Source organism: Puma concolor, chromosome F2, assembly GCF_028749965.1.
Source record: "Puma concolor isolate L17-30 chromosome F2, mPumCon1.1.hap2, whole genome shotgun sequence".
Taxonomy (NCBI): Eukaryota; Metazoa; Chordata; class Mammalia; order Carnivora; family Felidae; genus Puma; species Puma concolor.
This window is the reverse complement of record NC_141684.1, coordinates 17,001,850-17,028,142: the sequence shown is the minus strand read 5'-3', so window position 1 is coordinate 17,028,142 and position 26,293 is coordinate 17,001,850. Positions and strand designations below refer to the sequence as shown.

Genomic DNA, 26,293 nt, shown 5'->3' with positions numbered 1-26,293 from the left:
TCTTTAGGATTTATGTATGGGCTTTTGAACTCATGAGACTGGAAAAACCTGACTGCACATGGCCTATAAACCAACTAAGAATTTCAGTTTTCATAATGGGAAGTACCCTGATCAGTTACATATATTCATTACAAATATAAGACCATGCAGAAGGCTATTAAGTATAAAGTGATAAATTCATCATAAACACTGTTTTAATAATGTGGTGCCTTTCCTTCCAGATTGCCAGCAAACATGATTAACACAAAATGAATGCCATAGGAACTCTTTTTAAATTTTTTAAAACTTAACTCTATCAAGGGATCAACATATCTTCTGAGTCAATACACATAGTTCTATTATAATCAAATGTTACAACACGGTGAGATTTGGGGGTGCTATTCCTCTCTAAAACCGCCCGATGCGGACATATTTGGAATTAACTCCCCCTCCTTCCCCGGGCTTTCGCGGCTTCTAGGATAAAACTGCTAAAGGTTCGTTTTTCACATACACGGTTCTCTTATTTCACTTGCTTTTCCGCATCTCCTCTGGTTCCTCCACAGCCGGCAACCTCAACCCTGGGTTGGAAGAGAGTTTCACACGCCTCCGGGGCACTGTTGAAGCCGAGTTCAGGATAGGGCGATTTGCAAACTCCACGCCCTCCCCAGATTCCAGCAAGACACCCGCAGCCGACCTCTGTCCTCCCCAGCTGACCGGATCATCAGGGTTACCGGCCCCCAGAGCTCGCCCGGCTCCGCCCCTATGGACCCGAGCTCCCCCAAGGCCGCTCGCCCTTGCTCCACCCACCTGCTCTGGCCCCGCCTACCCGGAATTACACAATCCTCCGGGTCCCGGGATCCGCCCACTGGATATCCACGCCTTTCACCAGTCCCCCGCCCCCGGGATCCTCCCACTTCGCTCTAGCTCCACCCCCCCGGAAGAGCTTGGCCTTTCCCGCCCGGGCTCCGCCTACCGGTATCTGCAAAACCCGCGTAGCCGCGGGCTCCATCCACCCGGAACTTGCACCTCCCTCCTCAGCACTGCGCGCCCGGAACCTGCGTCGCTCGCTCCGCCCAGACTCCGCCTACCCAACCTTGGCTCCACCACCCGGGAACGGCACCAGCTGCCCCGGGCTCCGCCCCGAAAACCCTCGCGGTCTGGCGTGCGCCGGCTCCTCCCCCGAATCCTGCACACGGGGCTGGTCCAGTGGGTCCGCCTCTGGCCTGTCCCCCGGCCGAAGCCAGCCTGCCATGGAGGGGGATGTCCCCGCCGCTGCAGCCGCCTGCTACCAGCCGGCCAGCCCCCCGCGGGACGCCTGTGTCTACAACAGCTGCTACTGGTGAGGGGGCGCGGGTGCAGCCCCCGGCGTCTCCCTGGCTCTCTGGGTCTTGGCGTCGCAGCCAGGCCCCGCCTCCTCCCGGCTCCTCCCCGGGGGCTCTGGGCCTCGACTGGCGGGTTTTCTGGCTTGGGGGATGAAGGGAGAGGGAATGGCAGCCCTCGTCTCTTGAATGGAGTGTAGACTTTGGATGGTGGGGGTGGGGTGGGCGGAATTCCCAGGAATGGTAGGGTCGGTGGTGCATTACTAATGCCGGCGCTTTTCGCTTGGCCGTTTCTCAGCAGATCTCAGGGTTTGGGGGCCTGGAAGGGGAGGTGGAGGCGGAGGGTGGAGCGTAGAGAATCTTTGCAAATTACTCCGCTCAAGCCTTTGTGGTTTCACACTGATGGGAAAGTCATTTTAATTTTGGAAGAGAGTGGAAGAACGGAGATTTTGCAATAACTTTCCCAAGGTCATTAGCTAATAGCATCCAGGAATCCAGTTCAGGCCTTCTTGTAACCAGAAACCATGAGCTTAACCACCACGTTGTCGTTATCACACCCGTTACATTTACATAGTATTTGCTACATGCCAAAACATTGTTTTGTGTATGTAAACTAATTCATTTGAGTCCCACAATTATCCTAGGAGGTAGCTACTATTGTTACCCCATTTTAAAGATGAGAACACCCAGGCACAGAGGGGCGCAACTAATTTGCCTAAGGCCACATATCTTGTGAGTGAAGGAATGGGGGTTTACCTGCAGGGTTTGGCTCTGGAGTCCACACACTATACCCCTATTCTAGGCCACCTGTGTGGCTGAATCACCACTCCTACCTTTGTCTTTTCCACTTCCACACCTATCCTTACCTTCCCTGAGTAATGACTTCTTCCCCAACTTCCAGTCTCTGCAAAAGAAACCTTAGGGCCATCTAAAATTACCTTTCCCTCCTTTAGCTGGTCATCAAACCGCCATCACCAAGAGTTTAGCGTTCGTTCAGCTCTGACTGCATGTCAGGGCCAATGCTAAGTGTTTCCCTCCATGGCTAGGAGATAGGTTTTATCATTTACCTCATTTTACTAATGAAAAGACTGAGCCACAGAGAGGCTGTGTCCAAGATCATACATCGAGCAAGAGACAGTGCTGAAACTGGAACTTCTGTAATAGAGGAGTCCATGCTTCTTCCATATATATGTTTATTTTTGAGAAAATGCACATGCAAGCAGGGTAGGGGCAGAGAGAGAGGGAGACAGAGAATCTGAAGCAGGCTTGAAGCTGTCAGCACAGAACCCAATGCAGGGCCCGAACCCACGAACAGTGATCTCATGACCTGAGCTAAAGTCAGACACTTACCCAACTGAGCCACTCAGGAACCCCCAGGAGTTCATGCTTCTTAGTTACTGCACTTTGTTTCTGTCTTACCTCTCACCTAAATCCTGTTCTTGTCCCTAATGCCCACTCATTGTTTTATGTATTCAGTCAGTAAATGTTTTTTAGGCAATTGGATCGTGTGATGCACCATTTTAGGCCCTTGGAATACAGCAATGAACAGAGTAGACAAATTCCCTGGTAAGATCTCATGGTTCTTCTGTTTTGGTTCAGGGAGAGCAAGCAAAGCCAAGTAAACCATATTTGGGTGGTGGTGTTACTAGAAAAATAAAGCTAGGTAAGAGACAGTGATTCACTATTTCATAATGGGTATTTAAGGAAAGCATTGTTGATAAAGAGGTATTTGAGCAGAGATCTGAAGGAAAAAAGGGTGGGGGCTTTGTGCATTTGGAAGAAAATCATGGCAGGCGGGGGAGCAGTTGGTGTAAAGGCTCTGGGAAGAAAGTGTGCAGGAGTATTCTAGGAACAAGATGTCTGGCACAATTGGAGTGGAGCCATCTGGTGGAAGAATGGTAGGGGGTGGGCTTCTCTTCAGTAGATTTCTCCTTTAAGTTCCTTTAGCCATTGGCCCCGGACCCTCCTTGGCTATCAGGGGCCTGTTCAGGTCCTTCCTTACAGGCCTCTGCCCAGATCTCTCCTATCCCCTCAGGTCCTGAACCTTAGCGGGCTTCACACTGCTGAAAGCCTTTCTGAATTCAGATGAGCCCTAGATTGCCTAGGAGCTTGTAAAGCATGCACATCATAGGGCTCCACTCTAGAGAGTCTGGATGTGTGAACTCTACAGTGGAGGAGTCTTAACGCTGGTTCATTGATCCCATTTCGAGGAATACAGGCATAGATGATTTTGTCTCCTGAGCATTGCATGTCCTTTAAGATCTGGTCACCGTGTGTTTCTCCAAACCCATTTTGAACCTGCCTACTGGGCTCTACCCCAGGGTTTCTCAGCCAGGGCTTTGTCGACATTTTGAGCTTGCTAATGTCGTGAGGGGGCTGTCCTGTGTATTGGAGAGTGTATAGCAGCATCCCTGGCCTCCGCCCACTAAATACCTGTAGCACCCTCCCGCAATTTGTGACAACCAAAAATGTCTCCAGATAGTGCCAGATGTTCCCTGGGGAGCAAAACTGCCGCTGGTTGAGAAGCGGTGTTCTACCCTGTCAGAACCTTTCAGGTAGGTTCTGCCGTGAAACCTTGAAATAAATGCCTCTTCTCTGCTTCAGTTAGCTTCTGTCAATTGTTACTTATCTGTTAAGACTCAGCTTAATGCTGATAGTGGTAACCAATATTTGTATGGCACTAGGTTCTTTACAGAGCACATCTGATTCTGTTGTGATTGTTTTGTATTCTTCAGATGTTGGCTGAGTGCCTGCTGTGCCCCAGGGGTCCTTTCCTTCTGCCTGCTTCTCTGATCTCAGCCCATCACCGGTAACCCTTGCAGAATCTTATTTTAATGCTGCTCTGTTAGACTTTCTGCTACCAAAATAATCATCCAGTAGGTTGGAACATTATTATCACCATCCCCCCTCTGCTCGTTTTTAAAACCAGTTAAATGGATGCTAGGGCTCACACCCAGTCTGTGCTCTTCCTGTTCCAACAGCAACTCCCAGCATTTCCAAGTATAAGGCCCTCTTTTTTTTTTTTTTTTTTTTTTAACATTTATTTATTTTTGAGACAGAGAGAGACAGAGCACGAACGGGGGAGGGTCAGAGAGAGGGAGACACAGAATCCGAAACAGGCTCCAGGCTCTGAGCTGTCAGCACAGAGCCCGACGCGGGGCTCGAACTCACGGACCGCAAGATCATGACCTGAGCCGAAGTCGGCTGCTTAACCGACTGAGCCACCCAGGCGCCCCAAGGCCCTCCTTTTTAATTTTCATTTATTTAATTAAAAAAAATTTTTTTTTACTGTTTATTTTTGAAAGAGAGAGAGAGTGCAAGCAGGGGAGGAGCAGAGAGAGAGAGAGAAAGAGGGAGACACAGAATCCGAAGCAGGCTCCAGGCTCTGAGCTGTCAGCACAGAGCCTGATGCGGAGCTTGAACCCACGAACTGAGAGATCATGACCTGAGCTGAAGTCGGATACTCAACCGACCGACCCACCCAGGCGCCCCAATGCCCTCCTTTTTTAAACGTCAGATGTTTCTTGAGATCCTCCTACATGATATTAATTGTACTTTTGAAAAAAAAATTGATGATAAAAAAGGACTATAGGTTCAATAACTCTTAACATTTAATTTTTTTCCTCCGTGTAACATTTACACATATTTGAAAAATAAAAGACAAAGTATGTCCAGCCGTATATGTATTCAGACTGCCAACAGTTCTTGGGGTATACATGGATTCTCGAAGTCTTTGTGTTAATTCTTTGCCCATCCTTGGGACTGGGAGTGGGGGAACAAACAAGGAGAAACCACTGACCTATACCTCCCCAATCTTCCTGTGTGCCTCAAAATTAATGACTCCCTCTTATATGCATCTTTTATGGCCATCTATGATGCTTGCTTATTTATGGATCTGTATGTCTCCTCTCACTGTCTGTGAGCTCTAATTTATCATTATATCCTCCAAGCACTTAGCACAGTGCTTTTTACATCACAGGCTCTTGAAGATGTTTGTGAGCAACTCCAGAATTTCTGCAGGCTGGACAAACAAATGTCTTCTGAAAACTTGGTCTTAGAGCATCCAGGTTTAAGAAAATTTAGTTAATACATGGTTTATGTCATATCGAAACAGTACATTTTTGTTATTCCATACTACATATCCTTTGGAAGTAGTGAGTGGCAATCTCCTGTTTTTACCTCTATCACTACTTTTTCTGTGAGATTTCTTAGGTATTTTAGAGAAAAACAAAATCATAGGAAAAAAACACTCAGCTTTAGTACTTTACATGTAGTTGTATGGAGCGTTGAGACAGGTAGACAAGGTCAAAACTGTGAATTGAAAGTTTGTATTGCCATAAAATGGTGGCATTCATCAGTGCCATTCATGCCTGCCTTCATTTTCAGGTAGCGTGGTGTAGGTGTTTGGAAATCAGGCTTTGACAGATTGAGTCACAAGTATGAGCTGAGTACTGATGTAGCTCATTTTGAACAAAGGTGCTGTGTGGCTCATTAGGAAAAGACAGCAATCCTGAGGCTGAGTTATGAATACCGACAACAATGACTGTTTTTGTCTGTGTGGGCGTGTGCCTGTGGCCATCAGGATGGCTTGGTTTCATGCACTGGGCATTGATTTACTTAGGTGGTTCTGACTACTGCTTTAAATATCTGAAGACCTGTCACGTAGAAAAGAGATTCACCTGGTGCAGAAGTATAAGAAGATGGGGTTCAGCACAGTATGGGAAAGAACTTTGTAAAAGTCAGGGCCTGACTTGTACCAGAGGGCCGCAGGGAATACCACTCACAGAGTCTCCCTCCGAAAGAATTCCTAAGCATATCACATAGTTGCCCCTGGTCTTTTCTAGCCGGAAGCCCACCTACCCAGAACACTCATCCTGTCCCATTCCTAAGGGGAGCAGTGAACCAGTGTTAACTAAGATTAGTCAAGTGTTTATAATGTGATGTGATTATCCCCATTTTACAGATGAGAAAAGCAGATACTCAGGTGAAGATGTCTAAAGTTTCTTACCTCGTAAGTGGCAGAAAATTCCATAAGTGGAATCCACTTGTATCTCAAGTCCCTGGACCCAAAACTTGTGGAGTATCGATGCAGCATTTTATCAGTTGTAAAATGCCTCCATGTCCAGAGCAGTGCTGGGGCAGGTAATGAGCACTGTGTTAGCAGAGAGGTCAGCACACAGGTAACACCTTGTTGAGGGTGTTTCAGAGGCGGCTCAAACATCAGCCCTTTGCTGGATGAAATTGTGTTTAAGATCTCTTCCGACTCTTTTATGTCCTCGTTAGTCTTCTGTTCAAATTTGAATGACACGGAGTGTTACTGTTTAATTATATTGATCAAACTATTATTTTGTTTCAGTGAAGAAAATATTTGGAAGCTTTGTGAATACATCAAAAACCATGACCAGTATCCTTTAGAAGAGTGCTACGCTGTCTTCATATCTAATGAGAGGAAGATGGTAAGTTGGTGAGTGATTGCAGAAAGAGAACAAGAGATTTAGAATGACAATAGAAAGTCAATATAGTATGGGGTTAGCACCATCCTAAAATCTGCTCTATAAAATACAGCAACATTTTAAAGTTTGTTTTTAGAGAGAAAGAGACAGTGCTAGCTGGGGAGAGGAGCAGGAGAGGGAGACAGAATCTTAAGCAGGTTCTGTGCTGAGCATAGGCTTTGATCTCATGAGCATGAGATCATGACTGAGCTGAAATAAAGAGTTGGAACCTTAACCAGCTCAGCCACCCATCTGCCCCTAACATTTATTTTTGAATGAGATATTTTTTCCTTTCAGAGCACAGTTGAATTAGAAAAGTTTAATCACTTATTTGTAGGTCAAGAAATAGATGATGGTATATTTACATAGATTAAATCCCTTTAGGTATTAGGTTAGAGCTTTTAAAATTGCTGAGACTAGAGCCACATACTGTCAGGTTTGTCTCTGGAGTTTAAATAAACTAATGGTAAACATACATGAGGTATTAAAAAAGCAAGCCTTTAAAAAAATAAAGGAAGCCCTTAATATTTTGTGAATTTTTTTTTTTTTTTTTTTTAAGATCTGATTTTTTAAGTAATCCCTGTACCCAGTGTGGGGCTCGAACTCACAACCCCGAGATCAAGAGTCACACGTACTACCATTTGAGCCAGCCAGGAGCTCCATAAAGCACTTCTGTAAGCATCATTTCATTTGATGCTAATGGAAACATTGTGAAGTAGGCAGGGTTCAGATAGTTGGCTCCATTTTATAGATGAGGAAATAGAGACTCATGGAGGTCCCATGAATAATGAGGGGAAAGCAAGACTTGAATCTGCCAGCCTTCTGATTCCCGGTTGAGGCCGCTTTCTGCTTTCCAAAGAACATCAGATAATTAATTTTTTGCATTTTCATTGTTAAAGACACTTGGAAGGATTTAGATTTCTTCTTCATTCATTCTTTTACCTTGATTGTTTGTTGCTTGGAAATATTTTTAATTTATGTATTGCTTTAAAGAATTCAGTAGTGGTTTAACTGCAGTTGTGGCTTATGAAATTGATTGTATTTTATAGATACCTATCTGGAAACAACAAGCAAGACCTGGAGATGGACCTGTGATCTGGGTAAGATGGTCAATACAGAAGCCTCTGGTGCATTAGTACTTGTAATCCCTGAGTGGTTTGGTAAAGCAGAAGTGACAGGGCGGTAGAGACTGGCTCTGATAATTATTAATAATTGACCTTTTGGGAATAGATGTTATTTTGTCTAAGGTAGTACTTACAGACATGTTTTCATTTAATTTTATTATTATAGGAAAGATTTTATTTATGTATTTTTTTAAGTTTATTTATTTATTTTGAGAGAGAGAGAGAGGGAGAGGAAGGGAGGTAGGAAGGGAGGTAGGAAGGGGCAAAGAGAGGGGGAAAGACAGAATCCCAGGCAGGCTCCACACTTTCAGCAGGAGCTCTATGTATCTCTTGAACTTATGAATCATGTGATCATGACCTCAGCTGAAATCCAGAGCCAGATGCTTAATCAACTGAGCCACCCAGGTGCCCCTATAGGCAGATATATTTGTGGTCTCCTAGACTCTTACTCATTATACTGGAAGGAACTTTAGCAGTATTTGGTTCAGCTGCACTTTAGAATTATCTGAATATTGTGTTAAAACCATAGGTTTCTGGGGGCGCCTGGGTGGCTCAGTCGGTTAAGTGTCCGACTTCAGCTCAGGTCATGATCTCTTGGCTCATGGGTTCGAGCCCCACATCAGGCTCTGTGCTGACAGGTCATCCTGGAGCCTGCTTCAGATTCTGTCTCTGTCTCTCTCTGCCCCTCCCCTGCTCGTGCTCTGTCTCTCTTAAATATAAATAAACAAAATTTTTAAAAATGTACGTTTCTGATTTAGTTGATCTAGATAGAGAAGGGTTCAGGAGTTAGTGTTCTTAGCAGACTCCTGAGTGACTATGTATGACTAGCATTTGAAAAACCCAGATCTACTCCAACCGTTTCATTTTTCAGGTGAAGAAATGAGCCCAGAGGCCAAAGTGAGAAGCTCAAGGTTATCTAGCTGATCAGTGGCAGGACTAGGTCTTAGGCCCAGGCCCTTTATAGTACACATCTATGTGTTACATTAACCTATCCCCTGAAGAATTGATGGGGCTAGTAACATGAAGATAAAAGAAAAGAAAAGCTTGTTTCTGATACTTATTTAAAATAAGATATCGTTCGAACTGGCATCATTTTCCTTTATTTAACTTGTATTTACTGAGTGCCTGTTATATGCCAGGCACAAGATAGGCCAAAATCCCTGGCCTCACAGAGCTCACATTCTTGCCTCCTTCACCAGCGGGTGGTTTGCTGCTCTAACATTAAAGCCAAAATCCAGTTTTGGCCCAGTTAATCCAGTTAAGGCCCAACTGGGGTTGACTCCCAGTACTGCCACTGGTGGCTGTGTGAGCTGGACATGTTACTTGCCTTCCTTGTGCAGCGTCCTCCTCTGGTTAGTGGGGTAGTGAGTCTTTTAAATGAGATAATGCGTGTGAAGCATTATGCTGGCACGGGGTATGGTGTCTGGTTCTGGTGCTCGAGAAGTGTTAGCTTCCCTCGTTAGCAACGATGGCTACAGGACCCCTGTTGTGCACTGTCCATCGGCCCTAGAGGTCGTCTCCATCGCTGAACCACTCAGCTGATTTTGAGTCACGGTCTTCTCCTTTTAGACAGACTTGAAGAGAAAGGGCCTCTGGTCATGTCCCCCTAACCCAGCATCTCACGGCAGCCCAGGGTGGGGACTCCTCTTGCAAGAAGTCCCCCCCCCCCCCCCGCCATCCTCTGGCAGATGTATCTTTGCCGCAAGGCTGTCTTGTTGTAGGAAGTGGGTAGGCGGCCCTGAGTGGGTGGAGACACCCAGTCCCAAGAAGCGGATCACCTTCTATGTGGGTTTCCCTCCCCGAGCCCAGCTTGGTCTTTTCCGGGCATCTGGGCAAGCGCTGAACCCAACTCAGAGAGTGAGGCTGCTCCCGCTTGATCTGTATTCCTTGACTCCACGTCTGTGCTTATAAAGGCGACTTGGAGTTGAGGCCTACTTTCCTTCTCAAGTTCATCAGCCATCTGGGATGTAGGAATGTGGACCCAAACTAAGTGAGAGATTGTGGGTATTCATTGCTTATACGTTTCCACAAGCTGTACTTTGTTGCTGGAACACTGTCCCCTCAGGCAGGACTCAACAGTGGCAGCCTTTCCTCAGTGAAACTCTTCCTTGGCTGTTGGGCCCCCCTCCCCTCTGTTTCTTGGTTGGCTTTTATAAATTTTTTTTTTTTTTTTTATTTGAGAGAGAGAGAGCTGAGGAGGGGGGCAGAGGGAGAGAGAGAGAGAATCTTAAGCAGGCTCCATGCTCAGCATAGAGCCTGACATGGGGCTCAGTCCCATGACCGTGGGATCATGACCTGAGCCAAAACCAAGAGTCAGACGCTCAGCCGACTGAGCCACCCAGATGCCCCCCTCTTGGTTAGCTTTTAAAAAGTTTTTACTGGGGCGCCTGGGTGGCGCAGTCGGTTAAGCGTCCGACTTCAGCCAGGTCACGATCTCGCGGTCCGTGAGTTCGAGCCCCGCGTCAGGCTCTGGGCGGATGGCTCAGAGCCTGGAGCCTGTTTCCGATTCTGTGTCTCCCTCTCTTTCTGCCCCTCCCCCGTTCATGCTCTGTCTCTCTCTGTCCCCAAAATAAATAAACGTTGAAAAAAAAAAATTTAAAAAGTTTTTACTTACATAATCTCCTTAATTGTCTCAGCAACACTGAGGTGGACATTGCACTTAGCTCCATTTTATAAAAGAGGAAGGGGAGGGGCCAAAGTTTGACCAGAATGTCTTCGCCTGCAAGGCTCCCTGCTGTCTGCCATCATCACACTGTCCCTCCGGTAGCACTTGGCTGTTTCACACTCTGCTGCGGGGACTCCTCAGGGTCAGGACTTACCTTTCTCATCTTTGCATCTTTGATATTTCAGTAGCACTGTTAACTACAAGTAAAAGGGAGTATGCACTCTTCAAAACCCCTGTAATATGAGGTAGAAAATGTCAAGAGAGACACAGATTTGGGACAAGGCCAGAGACTGCTTCTGGCAGGAAGTAGGAGACTCATGGGAAGTGAGCATGTGAGCGGGCACTTGAGGGATGGATATGGGGAGAGAGGTGGAAAAGGTTGCTGCAGAAGGATGGGAATAACACATACACAGCCAGGTGTGGGCTGGAAGGTGGGTTGCTCCTACTTTATTTCTCTGGAGGGCAGGATGCATTAAGGGGAGTGCAGGGCAGAAGCGTCCATTTCTGATGCTATTTCTGCTTTATGAAGATAGCATTGGAGCCAAAGGAAGCTCTTAGGCTTTGATGGCACAGCATCTCCAGTCTTAATTAATCCCCCCCTCCCCTCCATAGGGTCGATAAAACAACGTTTGAGAAAGTGCTCTTTAAGCTCCGAAGTACTAGAAATATAAGGTGGTGTTACTTATGTGGTACTAATGTGATTGAGCTTTTTATCTCCCAGTGCTGTTCTCTGTGAGAGCGCTTTTCTTTCGAGGGACTCAGAGCATCAGATTGCCCTCCTGCCCCTCGATAACTTCCCTGACATCCCTTCTAGCCATTAACTGGTGTTGGACAGTGCCCACCGTCTGGGAGTGAGGCCACAAAGGAGAAGCTTGTCTTCATCTTTCCCCTAAATGGTTACAGATTAGGGCTTGGCTGATTTAACAACATCGTATAGTCCTTCTTTCCCATTCTAGGCTAGCCCAAGCCATCCCCTTTGTTAAGTTTGGAGGATATCCTTGCATACTTTTTCCTCAATGCGTATACATGCATGTGTACTTCAGAATGTACATGTGTATATATACACAGAACTTTTTATTTTATTAAAATCCAAGTTAACATATAGTATAATAATGATTTCAGGAGTAGAATTTAGTGATTCATCTCTTACATGTAACACCCGCTGCTCATCCCAAGTGTCCTCCTCAATGCCCATCCCCCCACCAACCTCCCTTCCAGAAACCCTGTTCTCTGTACTTAAGAGTCTCTTATGGTTTGCCTCCCTCTCTGTTTTTATCTTATTTTTCTTTCCCTTCCCCTATGTTCATCTGTTTTGTTTCTTAAGTTCTACATAAGAATGAGATCATGTGTTTATCTTTCTCTAACTTTTTTCCCTTAGCATAATACCCTCTAGTTCTGTCTACATTGTTGCAGATGGCAAGATTTCGTTCTTTTTGATCACCAAGTAATACTCCATTGTATATGTATACCATATCTTCTTTATGCATTCCTCAGTCGATGGACATTTGGGTTCTTTCCATACTTTGGCTGTTGTTGATAGTGCTGCTATAAACATGGGAGTACATGTGCCTCTTCAAATCAGCATTTTCTATATCCTTTGGGTAAATTCCTAGTAGTACAATTGCTGGGTCATAGAGTAACCCTATTTTTAATATCTTGAGGAACATCCATACTGTTTTCCAGAGTGGCTGTACCAGTTTGGATTGCCACCAGCAGTGCAAAAGGGTTCCCCTTTCTCTGCATCCTTGCCAACATCCGCTGTTTCCTGAGTTGTTAATTTTAGCCATTCTGACAGGTGTGAGGTGGTATCTCATTATGGTTTTGATTTCTGTTTCCCTGATGGTGAGTGATGTTGAGCATGTGCATTCTTTCATGTATCTGTTAGCCATCTGGATGTGGTCTTTGGAAAAGTGTCTATTCATGTCTTTTTCCCATTTCTTCAGTGGATTATTTGTTTTTTGGGTGTTGAGCTGGATAAGTTCTTTATAGATTTTGGATACTAACGCTTCATCCGATATGTCATTTACAAATATCTTCTCCCATTCCACTGGTTGCCGTTTAGTTTTATTGATTGTTTCCTTCACTGTGCAGAAGCTTTTTATTTTGATGAGGTCCCAAAAGTTCATTTTTGCTTTTGTCGGCCTTGCCCCCAGAGACATGTCTAGTAAGAAGAAGAACCTTGCTCATCTGAGGTCAAAAGGTTGTTGCCTGTTTTTTTTCCTCCTCTAGGATTTTGATGGTTTCCTGTCTTATATTTAGGTCTTTCATCCATTTTGAATTTATTTTTGTATACACATAGCTTTTAAAAAATAATATGTAGTACTTATTTGCAGTTTATTTTTCCTATCCAACTATGTAACATACCCTTTTTTCCATTTTTTTTTAATTTTTAATTTTTTTTAACGTTTATTTATTTTTGAGATAGAGAGAGACAGAGCATGAATGGGGGAGGGTCAGAGAGAGAGGGATACACAGAATCTGAAACAGGCTCCAGGCTCTGAGCTGTCAGCACAGAGCCCGACGTGGGGCTCGAACTCACGGATTGCGAGATCATGACCTGAGCCAAAGCCGGACGCTCAACCGACTGAGCCACCCAGGTGCCCCCCCCACCTTTTTCAAAATTATTTTTATTTTATTTTTGAGAGACAAGAGAGCATGAGTGGGGGAGGGGCAGAGAGAGAAGGAGACACAGAATCCAAAGCAGGCTCCAGGCTCTGAGCTGTCAGCACAGAGCCTGACATGGGGCTTGAAGTCACAAACTGTGAGATCATGACCCAAGCTGAAGTCGGACACTCAACTGACTGAGCCACCCAGGCGCCCCCACTTTTTTTCCATTTTCTACATAAATTTACCTAAATCTTTTTAGTAGCTGCGTTGTGGTTTATTTCTCTCTAGTGGACTTTTGACTGTTTCTGAATTTTCACTATTATAAACAGTGCTGCAGAGATTTTCTTTGCATATATACCTTTACATGCATATGGCCATTTTATCTGTTGGATGGATTCCTAGAGGTAAACTTGCCAGGTCAAAGGGTATACATTTAATATACATGAACATTTTCAGTGCTTATTTAAGTGTTCCCTATCACCGGATGTTTAGTGTTTTTTTAGGGATTAGCATCTGCTTTATTTTGCTATTATAAGAAGAACTGTGTTAGTTTTGTATTCATTTTTAATGGTTTTATATATATATAATGCATTTTATGTTTTATATATATTTGTATATATCTTATATATATATTTTATATGTACCATTTAATGGTTTTATATATATGTATATATAAAAGTATATGTATATATATGAAACCATTAAATGGTACATATAAAATATATATATAAATATATTACACATAAAACATAAAATCCATCATTACTGTAACCTATAACACTGTATTCACGATGGTGAAGTAACTTGGTTAACTTCAGCAACTTTTATTTCTAGGATTACCATGTTGTCCTGCTTCATGTCTCAAGTGGTGGACAGAGCTTCATTTATGATCTTGACACTGTCCTGCCATTTCCCTGTCCTTTTGACACTTACGTGGAAGATGCATTTAAGTCTGATGAGGACATCCATCCACAGTTTAGAAGGTGAGGAGATTTAGGATGGAGTTACCTACTTTCTGAACTTAAACCTTGACAGTTGTATGGAGTGTGTGTGTGAGATTTTGTGGGGGTTTTTTTGGCATTTGTTTTGCAAAGATCACTTGTTTTGGCATCACTATTGAGTTGATACTTGAAAATGATGTGCTACACAGAAGATTCAAAGTGTTTTGAAGTTTTAAAGGTTGTCCAACATATAAAGGTTGACATCTTTTGAAAATGTGTGTGATGAGATCCCAGGTGTCTTCTGAAAGCCAGTTTGGGGATTTCTCTCCTGTGTGTGTGCTTGTGGGTATGTGTGGGTGTGTGGGGTGTGGCCTTAATGATGACACAATTGAGAGGTCTGTGATGATGGTGCGTAAAGGTTATGCCCTTTGTCCCTGGCATACAATTGAGTAAATAAAGACAACTGGATGTATTTCTGTGCCTGTGTAGTTTTTTTATTTCAGCTGATCCTTTCTTGTGGCTTCTTTAACAGGTTGTAAAGCTGCATCTATATTTGTGTATTACTGGTAGTACAAAAATGCCTGGGTACTTTCGTGTATGTCATTGAAAATGAGTCTGTATAAAAATTGAGTTAGAGGGGCGCCTGGGTGGCTCCGTCAGTTAAGCGTCTGACTTCAGCTCAGGTCAAGATCTCACGATCTCGCGGTCCATGAGTTCGAGCCCCGCGTTGGGCTCTGGGCTGATGGCTCAGAGCCTGGAGCCTGCTTCCAATTCTGTGTCTCCCTCTCTCTCTGCCCCTCCCCCGTTCATGCTCTGACTCTCTCTGTCTCAAAAATAAATAAACATTGAAAATTAAAAAAAATAAAAAAAATAAAAAAAAATTGAGTTAGAATTTCACTGGGAAACCTTGCTAATGTAAATGAATGTTGCTTTATTTGCAGGAAATTTCGAGTGATCCGTGCAGATTCATATTTGAAGAACTTTGCTTCTGACCGATCTCACATGAAAGATTCCAGTGGGAACTGGAGAGAACCTCCTCCATCATATCCCTGCATCGAAACTGGAGGTGAGCCAAAGGTGCCTCCTCAGAGAGGTTTCCGGTCACCATGCACATCAGCATCGCCCCTTAACCAAGGACAAAAATTGTGTGTTGGTATTTGTATGAAACTCCCTGAGTCGTAAGAAGATGAGAGGGAGCATAGATGTGCGTATCTGTTAGATTCAGGAATCGAAGCCCAGAGAACGGGACTGGAAGGCACAAGACCTCACGGCAGAGGGGAGGTGTGCAGAGCAGAACCATGATACTTGCACACTGCCAGGGTGCTGGTTGGTCTGCTGCCAGGACGCTGGGCTTCAGGAGGTCTGTGGGCTTGTCCTTCAACACTGGAGCTAGTAGCACCTTGCCTTGGTGGGGTTTTCTGTTAAGGTGACAGCAGCCCCTAGGGCATCCTTGCGATATGTGAGATGTCATTTCCCTGGCTCTCTGATAAGACCTGCAGTAGAAGGAAGGGAGAGCCAGCAGATTTTCTTGTACCACTCATCTCCTTTATGTGCTTTTAGGCATCAGTCCAGTTAATAATTTTCTGAGATTTAAGGAGATAAAGAGTTCTTCACCCTGTTCCCGTTTGGCGTTGGCACGAGCTTGAAACATTGTAAGTAATTCTCACTGTCGCCATTTCTTGCGGAGGCCATCCCATCCCGTGGATGAGCCTTCTGTGTGAAATGCTCTGTCAGCTGTGCAGCGTGCCAGAAAAATAGGGCAGTAGCATTCGGAGCTCAGCAAGGAAGAAAGTAAATATAGTTGGTGTATCTGAACACCAAAAGAGGATTCGACTGATGTTTGAGGCCCTCTGTGAAAGGCTGTTAGGATTTTAAAAATTTTTTTTTTTTTTTTCAACGTTTATTTATTTTTGGGACAGAGAGAGACAGAGCATGAATGGGGGAGGGGCAGAGAGAGAGGGAGACACAGAATCGGAAACAGGCTCCAGGCTCTGAGCCATCAGCCCAGAGCCCGACGCGGGGCTCGAACTCACGGACCGCGAGATCGTGACCTGGCTGAAGTCGGACGCTTATCCGACTGCGCCACCCAGGCGCCCCTAGGATTTTAAAAATTTATCTCAGAGCTGCTTTTCGGTCCGCCAGCCTGCTTCCTAGTCTGGGCGTCAGAAATGGGATCGCTCCTGGGTTGGGAGAGGGCATCACAGGTCTTCTTCCTTCTAGTCTCGGACAGCCTGTCATATAGGCTGTGGTCTGGGACAGTGGGCCTTCAGCCACCCCCCGTTTCCTTCTAGACGTGAGCACCGATGCAGAGCCAGCCCATGGCAGGCACTCAGTAAACACCAGCCCGCCAGCCCAAGCCTCTTCCGGTCATTCCTTTCGGTTTCGATGACTGCTGCCCAGTAGATGCTATTTTGTGTTGGCCGCTTTACATATTAGCTTAGTTTTTACCACAACGCAGGCCAACTTTAATTTCCTCACTTGATAGATGCATGCATTTAAGTGCATTAAGGTTAAGTGAGCCCTTTGCCTCCGATGCACAGCTGGGGAGGATGAGGAGGGGGATGGTGGTGTCTCTTTCTGCCTTGTGTGTAGTTAGTTCATCAGGGACCTCCTGAACTTGAGGTGGAAACAAAAGAATCTGCTCTGAAGTGTGGGGTAAACTGACGGGTTCTTCATGTCATAATTTAACCACACCGTGAGGTTCTGTCAGGTGGTAAATTAACTACTTCAAATCCTGTGTTTATCAAAGGAATGTATTTGAAGTTAGGATAAGTGAGATTTACGTGTAGCTAATTGGTAGTGTTTTATAAAAAATCAGGATAAAAAATGTTTCAAGAAAATATCCAACTTTGGAGTGTTTATGTGGCTCAGTTAAGCATCTGACTGCGGCTCAGGTCATGATCTCTCGGTTTGTGGGTTCGAGCCCCACATTGGGCTCTGGTGACAGCTCGGAGCCTGGAGCCCACTTCAGATTCTGTGTCTCCCTCTCTCATGTGTGTGCTCTCTCTCTCTCTCTCTCTCTCTCTCTCTCTCAGAAAAAAATTAACGTTAAAAAAAATTTTTTTTAAAGAAAGTGCCAAATTTTAATGCATGTTTTAGGTACTCTAATATATATCAGCTTCACTCAGAACCCTGAGTTTAGTTGTGGAATTAACTCTTATGACTTAAAGTTTAGTACATTTGATATGTAGAATATTGGGATAATATGTTTAATAATTTCGGTGGCCATGTGTCTGCAAGATTGCTGTTTTCTTTTAAAAAAAAATTTTTTTAATGTTTGTTTATTTTTGAGAGAGAGAGAGCGTGAGCGGGGGGGGGGGGGGGGGGGGGGCAGAGAGAGAGGGAGACACAGAATCCAAAGCAGGCTCCAGGCTCTGAACTGTCAGCACAGAACCCAGCCCAATGTGGGGCTCGAACTCACGAACCATGAGATCATGACCTGAGCCGAAGTTGGATGCTTAACCAACTGAACCACCAGATGCCCCATCTTTTTTTTTTTTTAAGTTTATTTGAGACAGAGTACATGGGGGGAGGGGCAGAGAAAGGAGGAGAGAGAAAATCCCAAGTAGGCTTTGCACTGTCAGTGCAGAGTGCAGGGCTCAAACCCAGGAACTGTGAGATGACCTGAGCTGAAATCAAGAGTTGAGTGGTTAACTGACTGAGCCACCCACACACCCCAAGACCGCTATTTTCAACTCCGTGTTTAATGTGTTTTAAAGAAAAGATCTCTTTTTTTTTTTTCTGATGAGAAGGAAACTGAAATTCACGGTCATATAGCCTTGCCCTGAAGAGTCAGTGCCAGCACTAGCCACTGATGTCTCAGTTTTAAAAGACATTTTCTTAGGCTGAACTATAGAGTACACCAAATTTCCTCCTCTCTTTCTAAGTCCTTTCCTGCCTCTGGTCCACATACACTTCTCATCCTCCCGCTTCCAAATGTATGGTAACACTGGCCACTTTGAGCCAAGCTGGAGGACCGGTGTTAAGTAAACAAACAGAAATGTTGTAGTGCCTCGTGGGGAGATTAGAGGCAGATGTTTATTTGTTTTGCCTTGATCTTTAAAAAATTTTTATTTTGGGGGCGCCTGGGTGGCTCAGTCGGTTAAGCGGCCAACTTCGGCTCAGGTCCGTGAGTTCGAGCCCCGTGTCGGGCTCTGTGCTGACAGCTCAGAGCCTGGAGCCTGTTTCAGATTCTGTGTCTCCCTCTCTCTGACCCTCCCCCGTTCAAGCTCTGTCTCTCTCTGTCTCAAAAATAAATAAACGTTAAAAAAATTAAAAAAAAATTTTTTTTATTTTGTTTTTATACATTGATCTTGTACATAATGAATGGTTGCAGATAGTAGTCATTTTTTCTCTGATGACATTAAAAAGTCTTAGAAAACAAAACAAAAAAGGGAGGGAGGAGAAAAACTCTTAGAAAACAAATACAGATTTTTTAAAAAGTAGTTTGTTAAAAAAGTTCGCAGACTTACTGGGCTCTAATGGAGTTTGACACCTACCCAGGTCAGCAAGAACTTCTGCCCCATCTCACCTGACAGATGCCTGTCTTACCTTTATTTCCGGTTGCGTTCCTAGCTGTCTGAGGACTTCAACAAAAGTTGTTTATTTAGCTTTTTTAAATTTTTTTTTTTTTCAACGTTTATTTATTTTTGGGACAGAGAGAGACAGAGCATGAACGGGGGAGGGGTGGAGAGAGGGGGAGACACAGAATCGGAAACAGGCTCCAGGCTCTGAGCCATCAGCCCAGAGCCTGACGCGGGGCTCGAACTCACGGACCGCGAGATCGTGACCTGGCTGAAGTCGGACGCTTAACCGACTGCGCCACCCAGGCACCCCTAGCTTTTTTATTATAAGGGTGTTAGTGAATCTGTTTCTAGTTTTCTATATCCTAAGTGCTTGCTTTCATTTTTAAAGATACAGTGTTGGGTAACGTATACTAGATTTACATGTTTTTCTTGTTTCAGTTCTTTTAAGACGTCTCTCTTGTTTTCTGCATGCACAGGCTCTGATCTCTTATTCATTACTCTGAATGTAGTGTGTCTTTTTTTCTCTGAATATTTTTTAAGGTTTTTCTCTTTATCACTGGTTTTTAGCAATTTGATTATGATGGACTAGTGTAGTCTCCTTTAGGCTTATTCCACTTGAGTTTTTTTTTTTTTTTTTTTAAGATCTTTAGATTGATGGATTTATAGTTTTCATCAAATTTGAGAACATTTGGCCATTATTTCCTCACATTTTTTCTGACCTCCTTTTAAGTTCGTGTCCTTCAGCTACACATTGGTTAGATGGCTTGGTATTATTCTCAGAGGTCAGTAGGTCTGGTTGTTTTTTTCATACATTTTATGTATGTGCTTCATTTTGAATAATTCTTTTATTTTGTTGCAAATTCATTGTTCTTTTTTTTAAAAAAATTTTAAGTTTGTTTATTTAGAGAGAGACAGCATGGGTGGGAGAGGGGCAGAGGGAGAGGGAGAGAGAATCCCTAACAGGCTCCGCACCATCAACACACAGCCTGATACAGGGCTTGAACTCACGAAACCATGAGATCGTGACCCAAGCCAAAACCGAGAGTCAGATGCTTAACCGACTGAGCCATCCAGGCATCCTGCTCTTATCTTCTGCATTAACTACTTTGTTGTTAACTTCATCCAGCACATTCTTTTCATTTTACATATTTTATTTTTTTATGTCTAGACATTCCATTTTGGACTGATTTAATACCTTTCATTTCTCTCTCTCTTCATTATGCTCCTGTTTTTCTCCAGCCTTTTGAACATAACCCAGGATATTACATTTAGTTGTTCCGTCTCCTCAGTCCCCTTCAATCCCTGGCAATTTCTTTGTTTTGTTTTGTTTTGTTTTCTTTCCTTTTACAGCTTTTACACTTTTGAAGAGTCAGTTATTTGTAGACTGTCCCTCACTTTGGGTTTCTGTGATGTTTTGTCATAATTAGATTGAGGTTATGCATTTGACACAAGAATACCACAGAAGTGATGTTGAACCCTTCTCCATCTGGATAATTTTCCCTTCTTTTGGTCTTCTGGGTTGTTGTATTGCTGTTAAGCCAATAAACCAATTGTGTTTTCAGTGAACATTTCTTTCATGTATTTTTTAGATTCCAAAATGAACCTGAATGATTTTATCAGCATGGATCCTGAGGTAGGATGGGGAGCTGTCTACTCCCTGTCTGAATTTGTACATCGGTTTGGCAGTCAGAACTACTGAAAGGGACATCTGGATGTAAACTATGGAGAAATTCTAGGACATGAACAGTCCATCTCTTCATTTGGGACAGCAAACACTATGGTACATTTGGCTTGGAATTATATTTTCTTCTTTTAATTCAGTTGAGTTGAAACATGAATGAACAAAAAAATTAATAAAAATAATTTTTTTATGGGGCGCCTGGGTGGCTCAGTTGGTTAAGCTTCCGACTTTGGCTTAAGTCGTGATCTCATGGTTCGTGAGTTTGAGCCCCGCGTCGGGCTCTGTGCTGACAGCTCAGACCCTGGAGCCTGCTTTGGATTCTGTGTCTCCCTCTCTCTCTCTCTGCCTCCCCTCCCCCACTCATGCTTTTTCTCTCTCTCTCTTTCTCTCTCTCTCAAAAATAAATAAACATTAAAAAAACTTTTAAAAATAATAATTTTTTTGATATGTCAGATTGAAACTTGATGCAATGTCTATTTGCTAAGAAATTCCAATGCTCATTTGGTAAAACATGTGACGACTCATGCCAGTCATTCCTTCTGTTATGATATAGATGCGTGTATTTCGTGTCTGTTTTGGATGTTTCGTTTCTCTCCCATTGCCCTGTCAGCTCCTTGAGGGCAGGGCGGTGGCTCATTGCTCTATGAACCTCTAATGCCCCTAGCAGGTGCCCATAAAATGTTTGCTGGTGATTGTGCTGCTGCTTGAAGAGGGCTGATACTGTGAGCTGAATCAGCAATAAGTATTAGTCTTTTTGGACTACGATGTTCTTCAGAAAAGACTGCAGCCCTCTCAGGCTTGAGTGTTACTTGGCCTATTTATACATGTTTTTAAATAAAATTGATTTAAAAGTAATTTTGTTTTGAAGATTTTGTGTTGATGATCTGAGATAACCAAGAGTGTCTCACTTGTAGATGGGGACCATTGCTTTAAAATACATGCATCAATCTCCCTTCTTGAAGATGTTTTGGAAATTTGGCTTTCATCGTATAATTCCACATAAAAGATGTTTGGCATTAAAGTGGCATGGCATGTAGCACCAACTTGCATGCGTGTCTTTATGGTTCTACTATAACAATGAGCGATTTCTTAAAGCAAGGATGTCTAGGTTTTTGGTCTTAGACGAGTTTGCTGCTTATTGAGAAACTTTCATTTAATGTAGATCTTCTGCCTTGTGCTGTGGAGGGACAGCTCAGTTGTCACGAATCAGTCAGAGGAAATGTCATGTATCCGTTTGGTACAGCTGACCAGGAGGATTCTGGGAGAAAGTGAATGAACCTTTGGTAAGAGGAATGCAAACACAACCTCTTAAGTTATTTTATAATTTAGAATCAATTATAGACCTCGCACTTACATATCTTTGTTTGACTTTTCGATAGTCACTTAAAAAGCATGTGGCTAAAATGATGGAACTACTTTGTCTTGAGCAGAGAATTTCAGAGGGACCAAAGATTGTAATCAGATTTACAAATTGCATTTTTGGAGGGTTTTGTTTTGTTTGCCAATTTATGAGCAGGTTTCCAATCTGGTATTCATAGTTGTGTCTAGTACAGACCAATCAGACAATGTGTGTGTGTAAGTTTAAACTTCCCAGCCACCTTTGTCTTGAAATTGAAAACCCCTTCTAGCCAGTGTGGGGAGCAAGGCTTATAGTTTTAAACCTGTTAAAATGTCCAGTGGTCAAAATTTTGAGTTGTTAGAAGGAATAGAGAACATTTGTTGTCTTTTCTACTTACCACTCCTCACTTCTGCAGCTCCCTTTGGGAAATTCATCTTTGTACATTTCATGTAGTCCTTGTGGCCTGTAAATGCAGGTATATAGTTTAAGCTGGGCCAGGCTTGGAGCCCACTCTGGACAAGTCTAATGACCTGTCACAGTGTTCTCTGGATTTGCTGTATTGATGTCCAGAGAGAGAAAAAAATCTCTCCCTGAGGAGTGGTAAACTAGGGGCCTGGGAGCTTAGGGCATCCTGACTGCCTCCGAAGGGCCCAACTGCAGAATGCAGCCCAGCAGAGCTGAGAGCAGAGCAGGAGCCCTGAGGGCATTTTGGAGCACCTGGATCTTTCTGTGCTTCAAGTCGGCCACAACTTTTGAACTTCCCAGTTACATAAACTAGTGGATTCCTTTTTCTCTTCAGCTTGTGTGAGTTGGATGGCCATTAGTTTTAACTGAAAGGTGAGTTCCCTTTCAAGACTTTTCTTGAAAACTGTCAGGAACTGTATTTTTGTCTTTCTATGCTTAATGTTTCTCTGAGGTCAGATTAGCTTTTCTTTACACTCAACATGTGAGAGAGAACTAAATAAAATACTGATAAATCCTGTCTGTTTGGAAAGAGGAACTTTCAAGAACAGGGGAATTTGTAAGAATTTGTAGAATTTGTAAGTTGACTATGAAAATAAGAGAAATAAGGCATCTCTGAGAATCTGACATGGGATGGAGCAGGGAAGCACCATAGAAAATGGCTCCTAGGTCAGTAGAACTGACTATCTGATTGGAGATAGACTTTTAAGCAAGACTATATCTTTCCGAAGAGGGGTTGGTTTGCAATGGAAGTAAAAACCTGTTTTGTGTATGTGGTTTTCTCAGTTTAATTTTTATTTAAAAAAATAGGTGGTACATGCACATTGTACAAATTCAAAATATATAAAAGTGTATAGTAAAAAGTCCTCCGTGCTTCAATCTTCTGATTTCTCTATCCAGAAACAGCTCATTTTCAGTTTCTTTTGTATTCTTTCAGGAATTTTTATGCCCATGTATGCATGTAGGTATTATATATTAAGTTCTGGTTTTTTTCCTCCCCACAAGTGGCACCAGTCTAAACATTTTTCTGCATTTTACTTTTTAAAGTTAATACACTTGGATATTTTCTAATCAGTACATGTTGAACTTCCTCATTCTTTTTAAAGGTTGCATTGTATTGTGTGGTATGCACGGCCCATAATTTCCCAGTCCTTTTAAAGTTGTTTTTAGTCTTTTGGTATGACAAAACTGCTTGACAGAATATTTTTTTGTCTATGTGTCTTTCTAACAGTTGCCGAGATAAATTTTGAAAGTGTAGACTGCTAGTTGTCCCATGGTATGCATGCTCCTTTTTTTTTTTTTTCCTAAAGAAGGGAATAGCAAATACTATCTATAAAGGGCCAAATAGTAAATACTTTAGACTTTGCATGCCATAAGGTCTTTGCCATAACTGCTCGACTCTGCCTTTGTAACTGGAAAGCAGCCATAGACAGTATGTAAATGAATGGATATGTTTGGTTGTGCTTCAGTTAAACTCTGTTTATAAAGCCAGGGGACTCAAGGATTTGACCGTTGGGCTATAATTTGCTGTCCCTTGTTCTAGAGTAAGCGTTGTAGCTGGTGTGTGGCTGCTTTGCCAGGGACTGCACTTCCCAGTCTCCTTTGCAGCTAGCTGTGGCCATGTGATCAGGTTCTCACCATCGGATCGTAAGGGGCTGACTTCTGAAACACTGCATACCCAGTCCGTCACACCTTTCCCCCCTACTGATGAATGGTTGAGGACTAGAATGATCTCAGAAGCTGTCCATTGAGGATAGCAGAGCACCATCAGACTGGATTCCTGAATGCCCTATGAAGCTGAGCCTCATGCCTACTTGAAAAGTATATTGTGGAACTGATCCACAGAGACAAACTTGGGTGTTTCTTTAAGTCACAGAATTATTGGCGAGTCTTGACTTAGCAGTTTAGCTCTCCCTAAATAATACAGTGCCCATTTAGGCATTTGTGACAGGGTATTTTTTGACTGGGTCAGAAATTGTGATATTCTGTGTGGAGTCAGATCTTCTGTGTGCTTGTGCAAGCCACCCTCTAAGTGTCCTACAACGTGTGTGGAATTATTGCCCTTCACAGAATGTTCAGGAACACCGAAAACAGATGTCCATTAGTACCTCTTGTTTTGCGTGTGGTTCGGAGCCTTGTGGGAAAGAAGCCAAATGAGCTCTGTTCTCATATATGGTTCAGACATGTTCGGGACCGTCTGATAGCCTAGGAGCTCTGAAAGCAATCCTTGCTAGATGAGAGACAAACAGGTTCCTGAGAATAACACCTGAGTAGGGGGAGACGTGGCCAAGTGGCTCCGACTGGATGATGAGGACTGGAGGTTGGAGGGATCTCAGGTGGCAGTTGAAAATGTGAGGCATGCCTCCCCATTGCTCCCCCTTCACCATGCACTCTGGCCCTCCCTCCGCCATCCTCTTGAAAGCCTTGTCTTTTGGGAATGAAAGGAAGGAACTGTCCATCGGGGCCCAGCATGGCTCCATGGGAACCTTGGAGGGAGCTGGTCTTGGGCAGAAGGAGATCAGCAGTCTGACAAAGGTTGGAGTTTTGGTGGTTGAATGATTGGCTCAGAGCATCGGAGCAGCAGTGTGATGTAGCCTGAGGCTGTGGCTCTGCTTCTCTGAACCCCTGTTTCACCATGACTTTGAAGTAGAAAATGACCTTACATGGGACTCACAAGCTAGCGGGGGCTTGAGTACACGCCACTTGTAATGGTGAGCACCCCTGATGGGTCGCAGAAATTCCTAGTGGAGAATGTTTTCTAAAAAGCTGGACATAGTGAAGGTGTGTTGAATTCGTCAAGGTTTGGGATTACTATAAATGTAATGGGTTTGTACTTGTGGTTGGAAGCCTGGGACGTATCAGACATATCCCATTAAGGGAAGAAGTCATACTCATTTGCCTTCAATAAGTTTTGGAGAACAGAGTTAGAAGTTACAAGGAGGTAGTTTCCCTTTCTCTGTCCCTGCCTCCTTCTCTCCATCTTCCCTCCTCCATCCATCCGTCCGTCCGTCCGTCCATTTACTCCAGGTCTATTGCATGCCTACCACTTGCAAACTTGGGCCGTGACAAAGGAGACAGAACTGTCTAAAAGAAGACAGATGCAGAGTGCTCATGTTAAGGGACAGAGGGCTGCCACACCCCTCTCATTAGCAAGTAAGCAGAGAGCCAGCCTTTGTGGAGCCTGTTCCACAGAAATCTTTTGGTAAAGACTTGGCACTTAGAAGATTGCACTTGAACAAATATGTAAGCCAAACTGAAGAACTGTCCTGTAATTACTTAAAAGGGCCTTAAGGAAGCAAGTGTCTATTGTAGTACAGGTGGTATAGAACCAGAAAATTTGGAAATATATAAAGACCCTAGGATCAGAAAAAAAAGTTGAGCCTGGACCACAATTATTCACTTAGTAACCCCTGGTTAGGGGTTATTGTCAGTTCTCTAGCGAGGACTTGCTGAAGACTCATATTAGCACCTGCTGCTTCTTCCGTGTGGTTGGATGTAGGTGTACGTGTTGAGTATATAGTACTCATTCTGGAAGTTAACGACGGTCTTTGCAAGCAAGTCCTGTCACCATAGAACACTTGAGATAAAGAAGCTCTCCAGTTGTAACTGCAGTGAGTATCCTGGTTGAGTACTGGAGCTATTACAGTCCAGTGTCCCATGCTCACAGGGGACAAGGCGGGCTAAGTAGTCCCCCGTATGAAATTCTCTTGCCATGTGAGGCACGTGGTGGATGCTCGATAAACATTTCCTGAAGGAACAAATGTATGTTTCTGAGGCTCTCTACATGTATTTCTGTTAGCAGTGTTCATTATAAAGTCAATGAAATGGTATGTAGTTGTGTACCCAAAACATTGTAGCCAGTTGATTAGATTGAATTTGGTGTGGGACACACAACTTTATCACCTGAGTCATTTTCTCTTGATGAAGAAATGACAAGAATGCTCTGTGGGTATTCTTTTGCCCTTTGTCCCTCTGTGCTCCCCCACCAGTCTTGTTTACACATTGTCTATGCCATTTCTGAGAGCATTCAGAAGTATTCCCAACTAATTAGAATACCCTGTCAAGAGATCTCTTTCCCTGTGTGCTACTGCCGAAGAACTTAGAGAGAAGGGATGATATTCCTGTATTTCATACTGGTTGAAACCACAGGGTAAATTT

At 43.7% G+C, this 26,293-nt stretch overlaps 1 protein-coding gene and 1 long non-coding RNA gene across 4 annotated transcripts in view; one reads left to right on the top strand and one right to left on the bottom strand.

The window, feature by feature from the left end:
- Positions 1–288: 288 nt before the first annotated feature.
- LOC147571856 (uncharacterized) lies at positions 289–1,053 on the bottom strand. Its single transcript, XR_015247050.1, has 2 exons — positions 953–1,053; positions 289–593 (listed from the first exon to the last, which is right to left on the bottom strand). It is a non-coding gene; the product is annotated as an uncharacterized LOC147571856 (long non-coding RNA).
- NTAQ1 (N-terminal glutamine amidase 1) overlaps positions 1,002–26,293 on the top strand; it is a 127,940-nt gene continuing 102,648 nt past the window's right edge. Inside the window, exons 1-6 of one of the 3 annotated variants that reach the window (XM_086696005.1) lie at positions 1,010–1,318; positions 6,655–6,754; positions 7,840–7,890; positions 14,021–14,169; positions 15,069–15,193; positions 15,688–15,930. In XM_086696005.1, coding sequence (XP_086552131.1) covers positions 1,230–1,318; positions 6,655–6,754; positions 7,840–7,890; positions 14,021–14,169; positions 15,069–15,193; positions 15,688–15,773 — 600 coding nt within the window. In that variant the 5' untranslated portion in view covers positions 1,010–1,229 and the 3' untranslated portion in view covers positions 15,774–15,930. Of the gene's footprint in view, positions 1,319–6,654; positions 6,755–7,839; positions 7,891–14,020; positions 14,170–15,068; positions 15,194–15,687; positions 15,931–20,242; positions 21,190–26,293 lie in introns of those variants that run through there. The other 2 variants (XM_025922899.2, XM_086696004.1) reach the window with 2 other exon arrangements.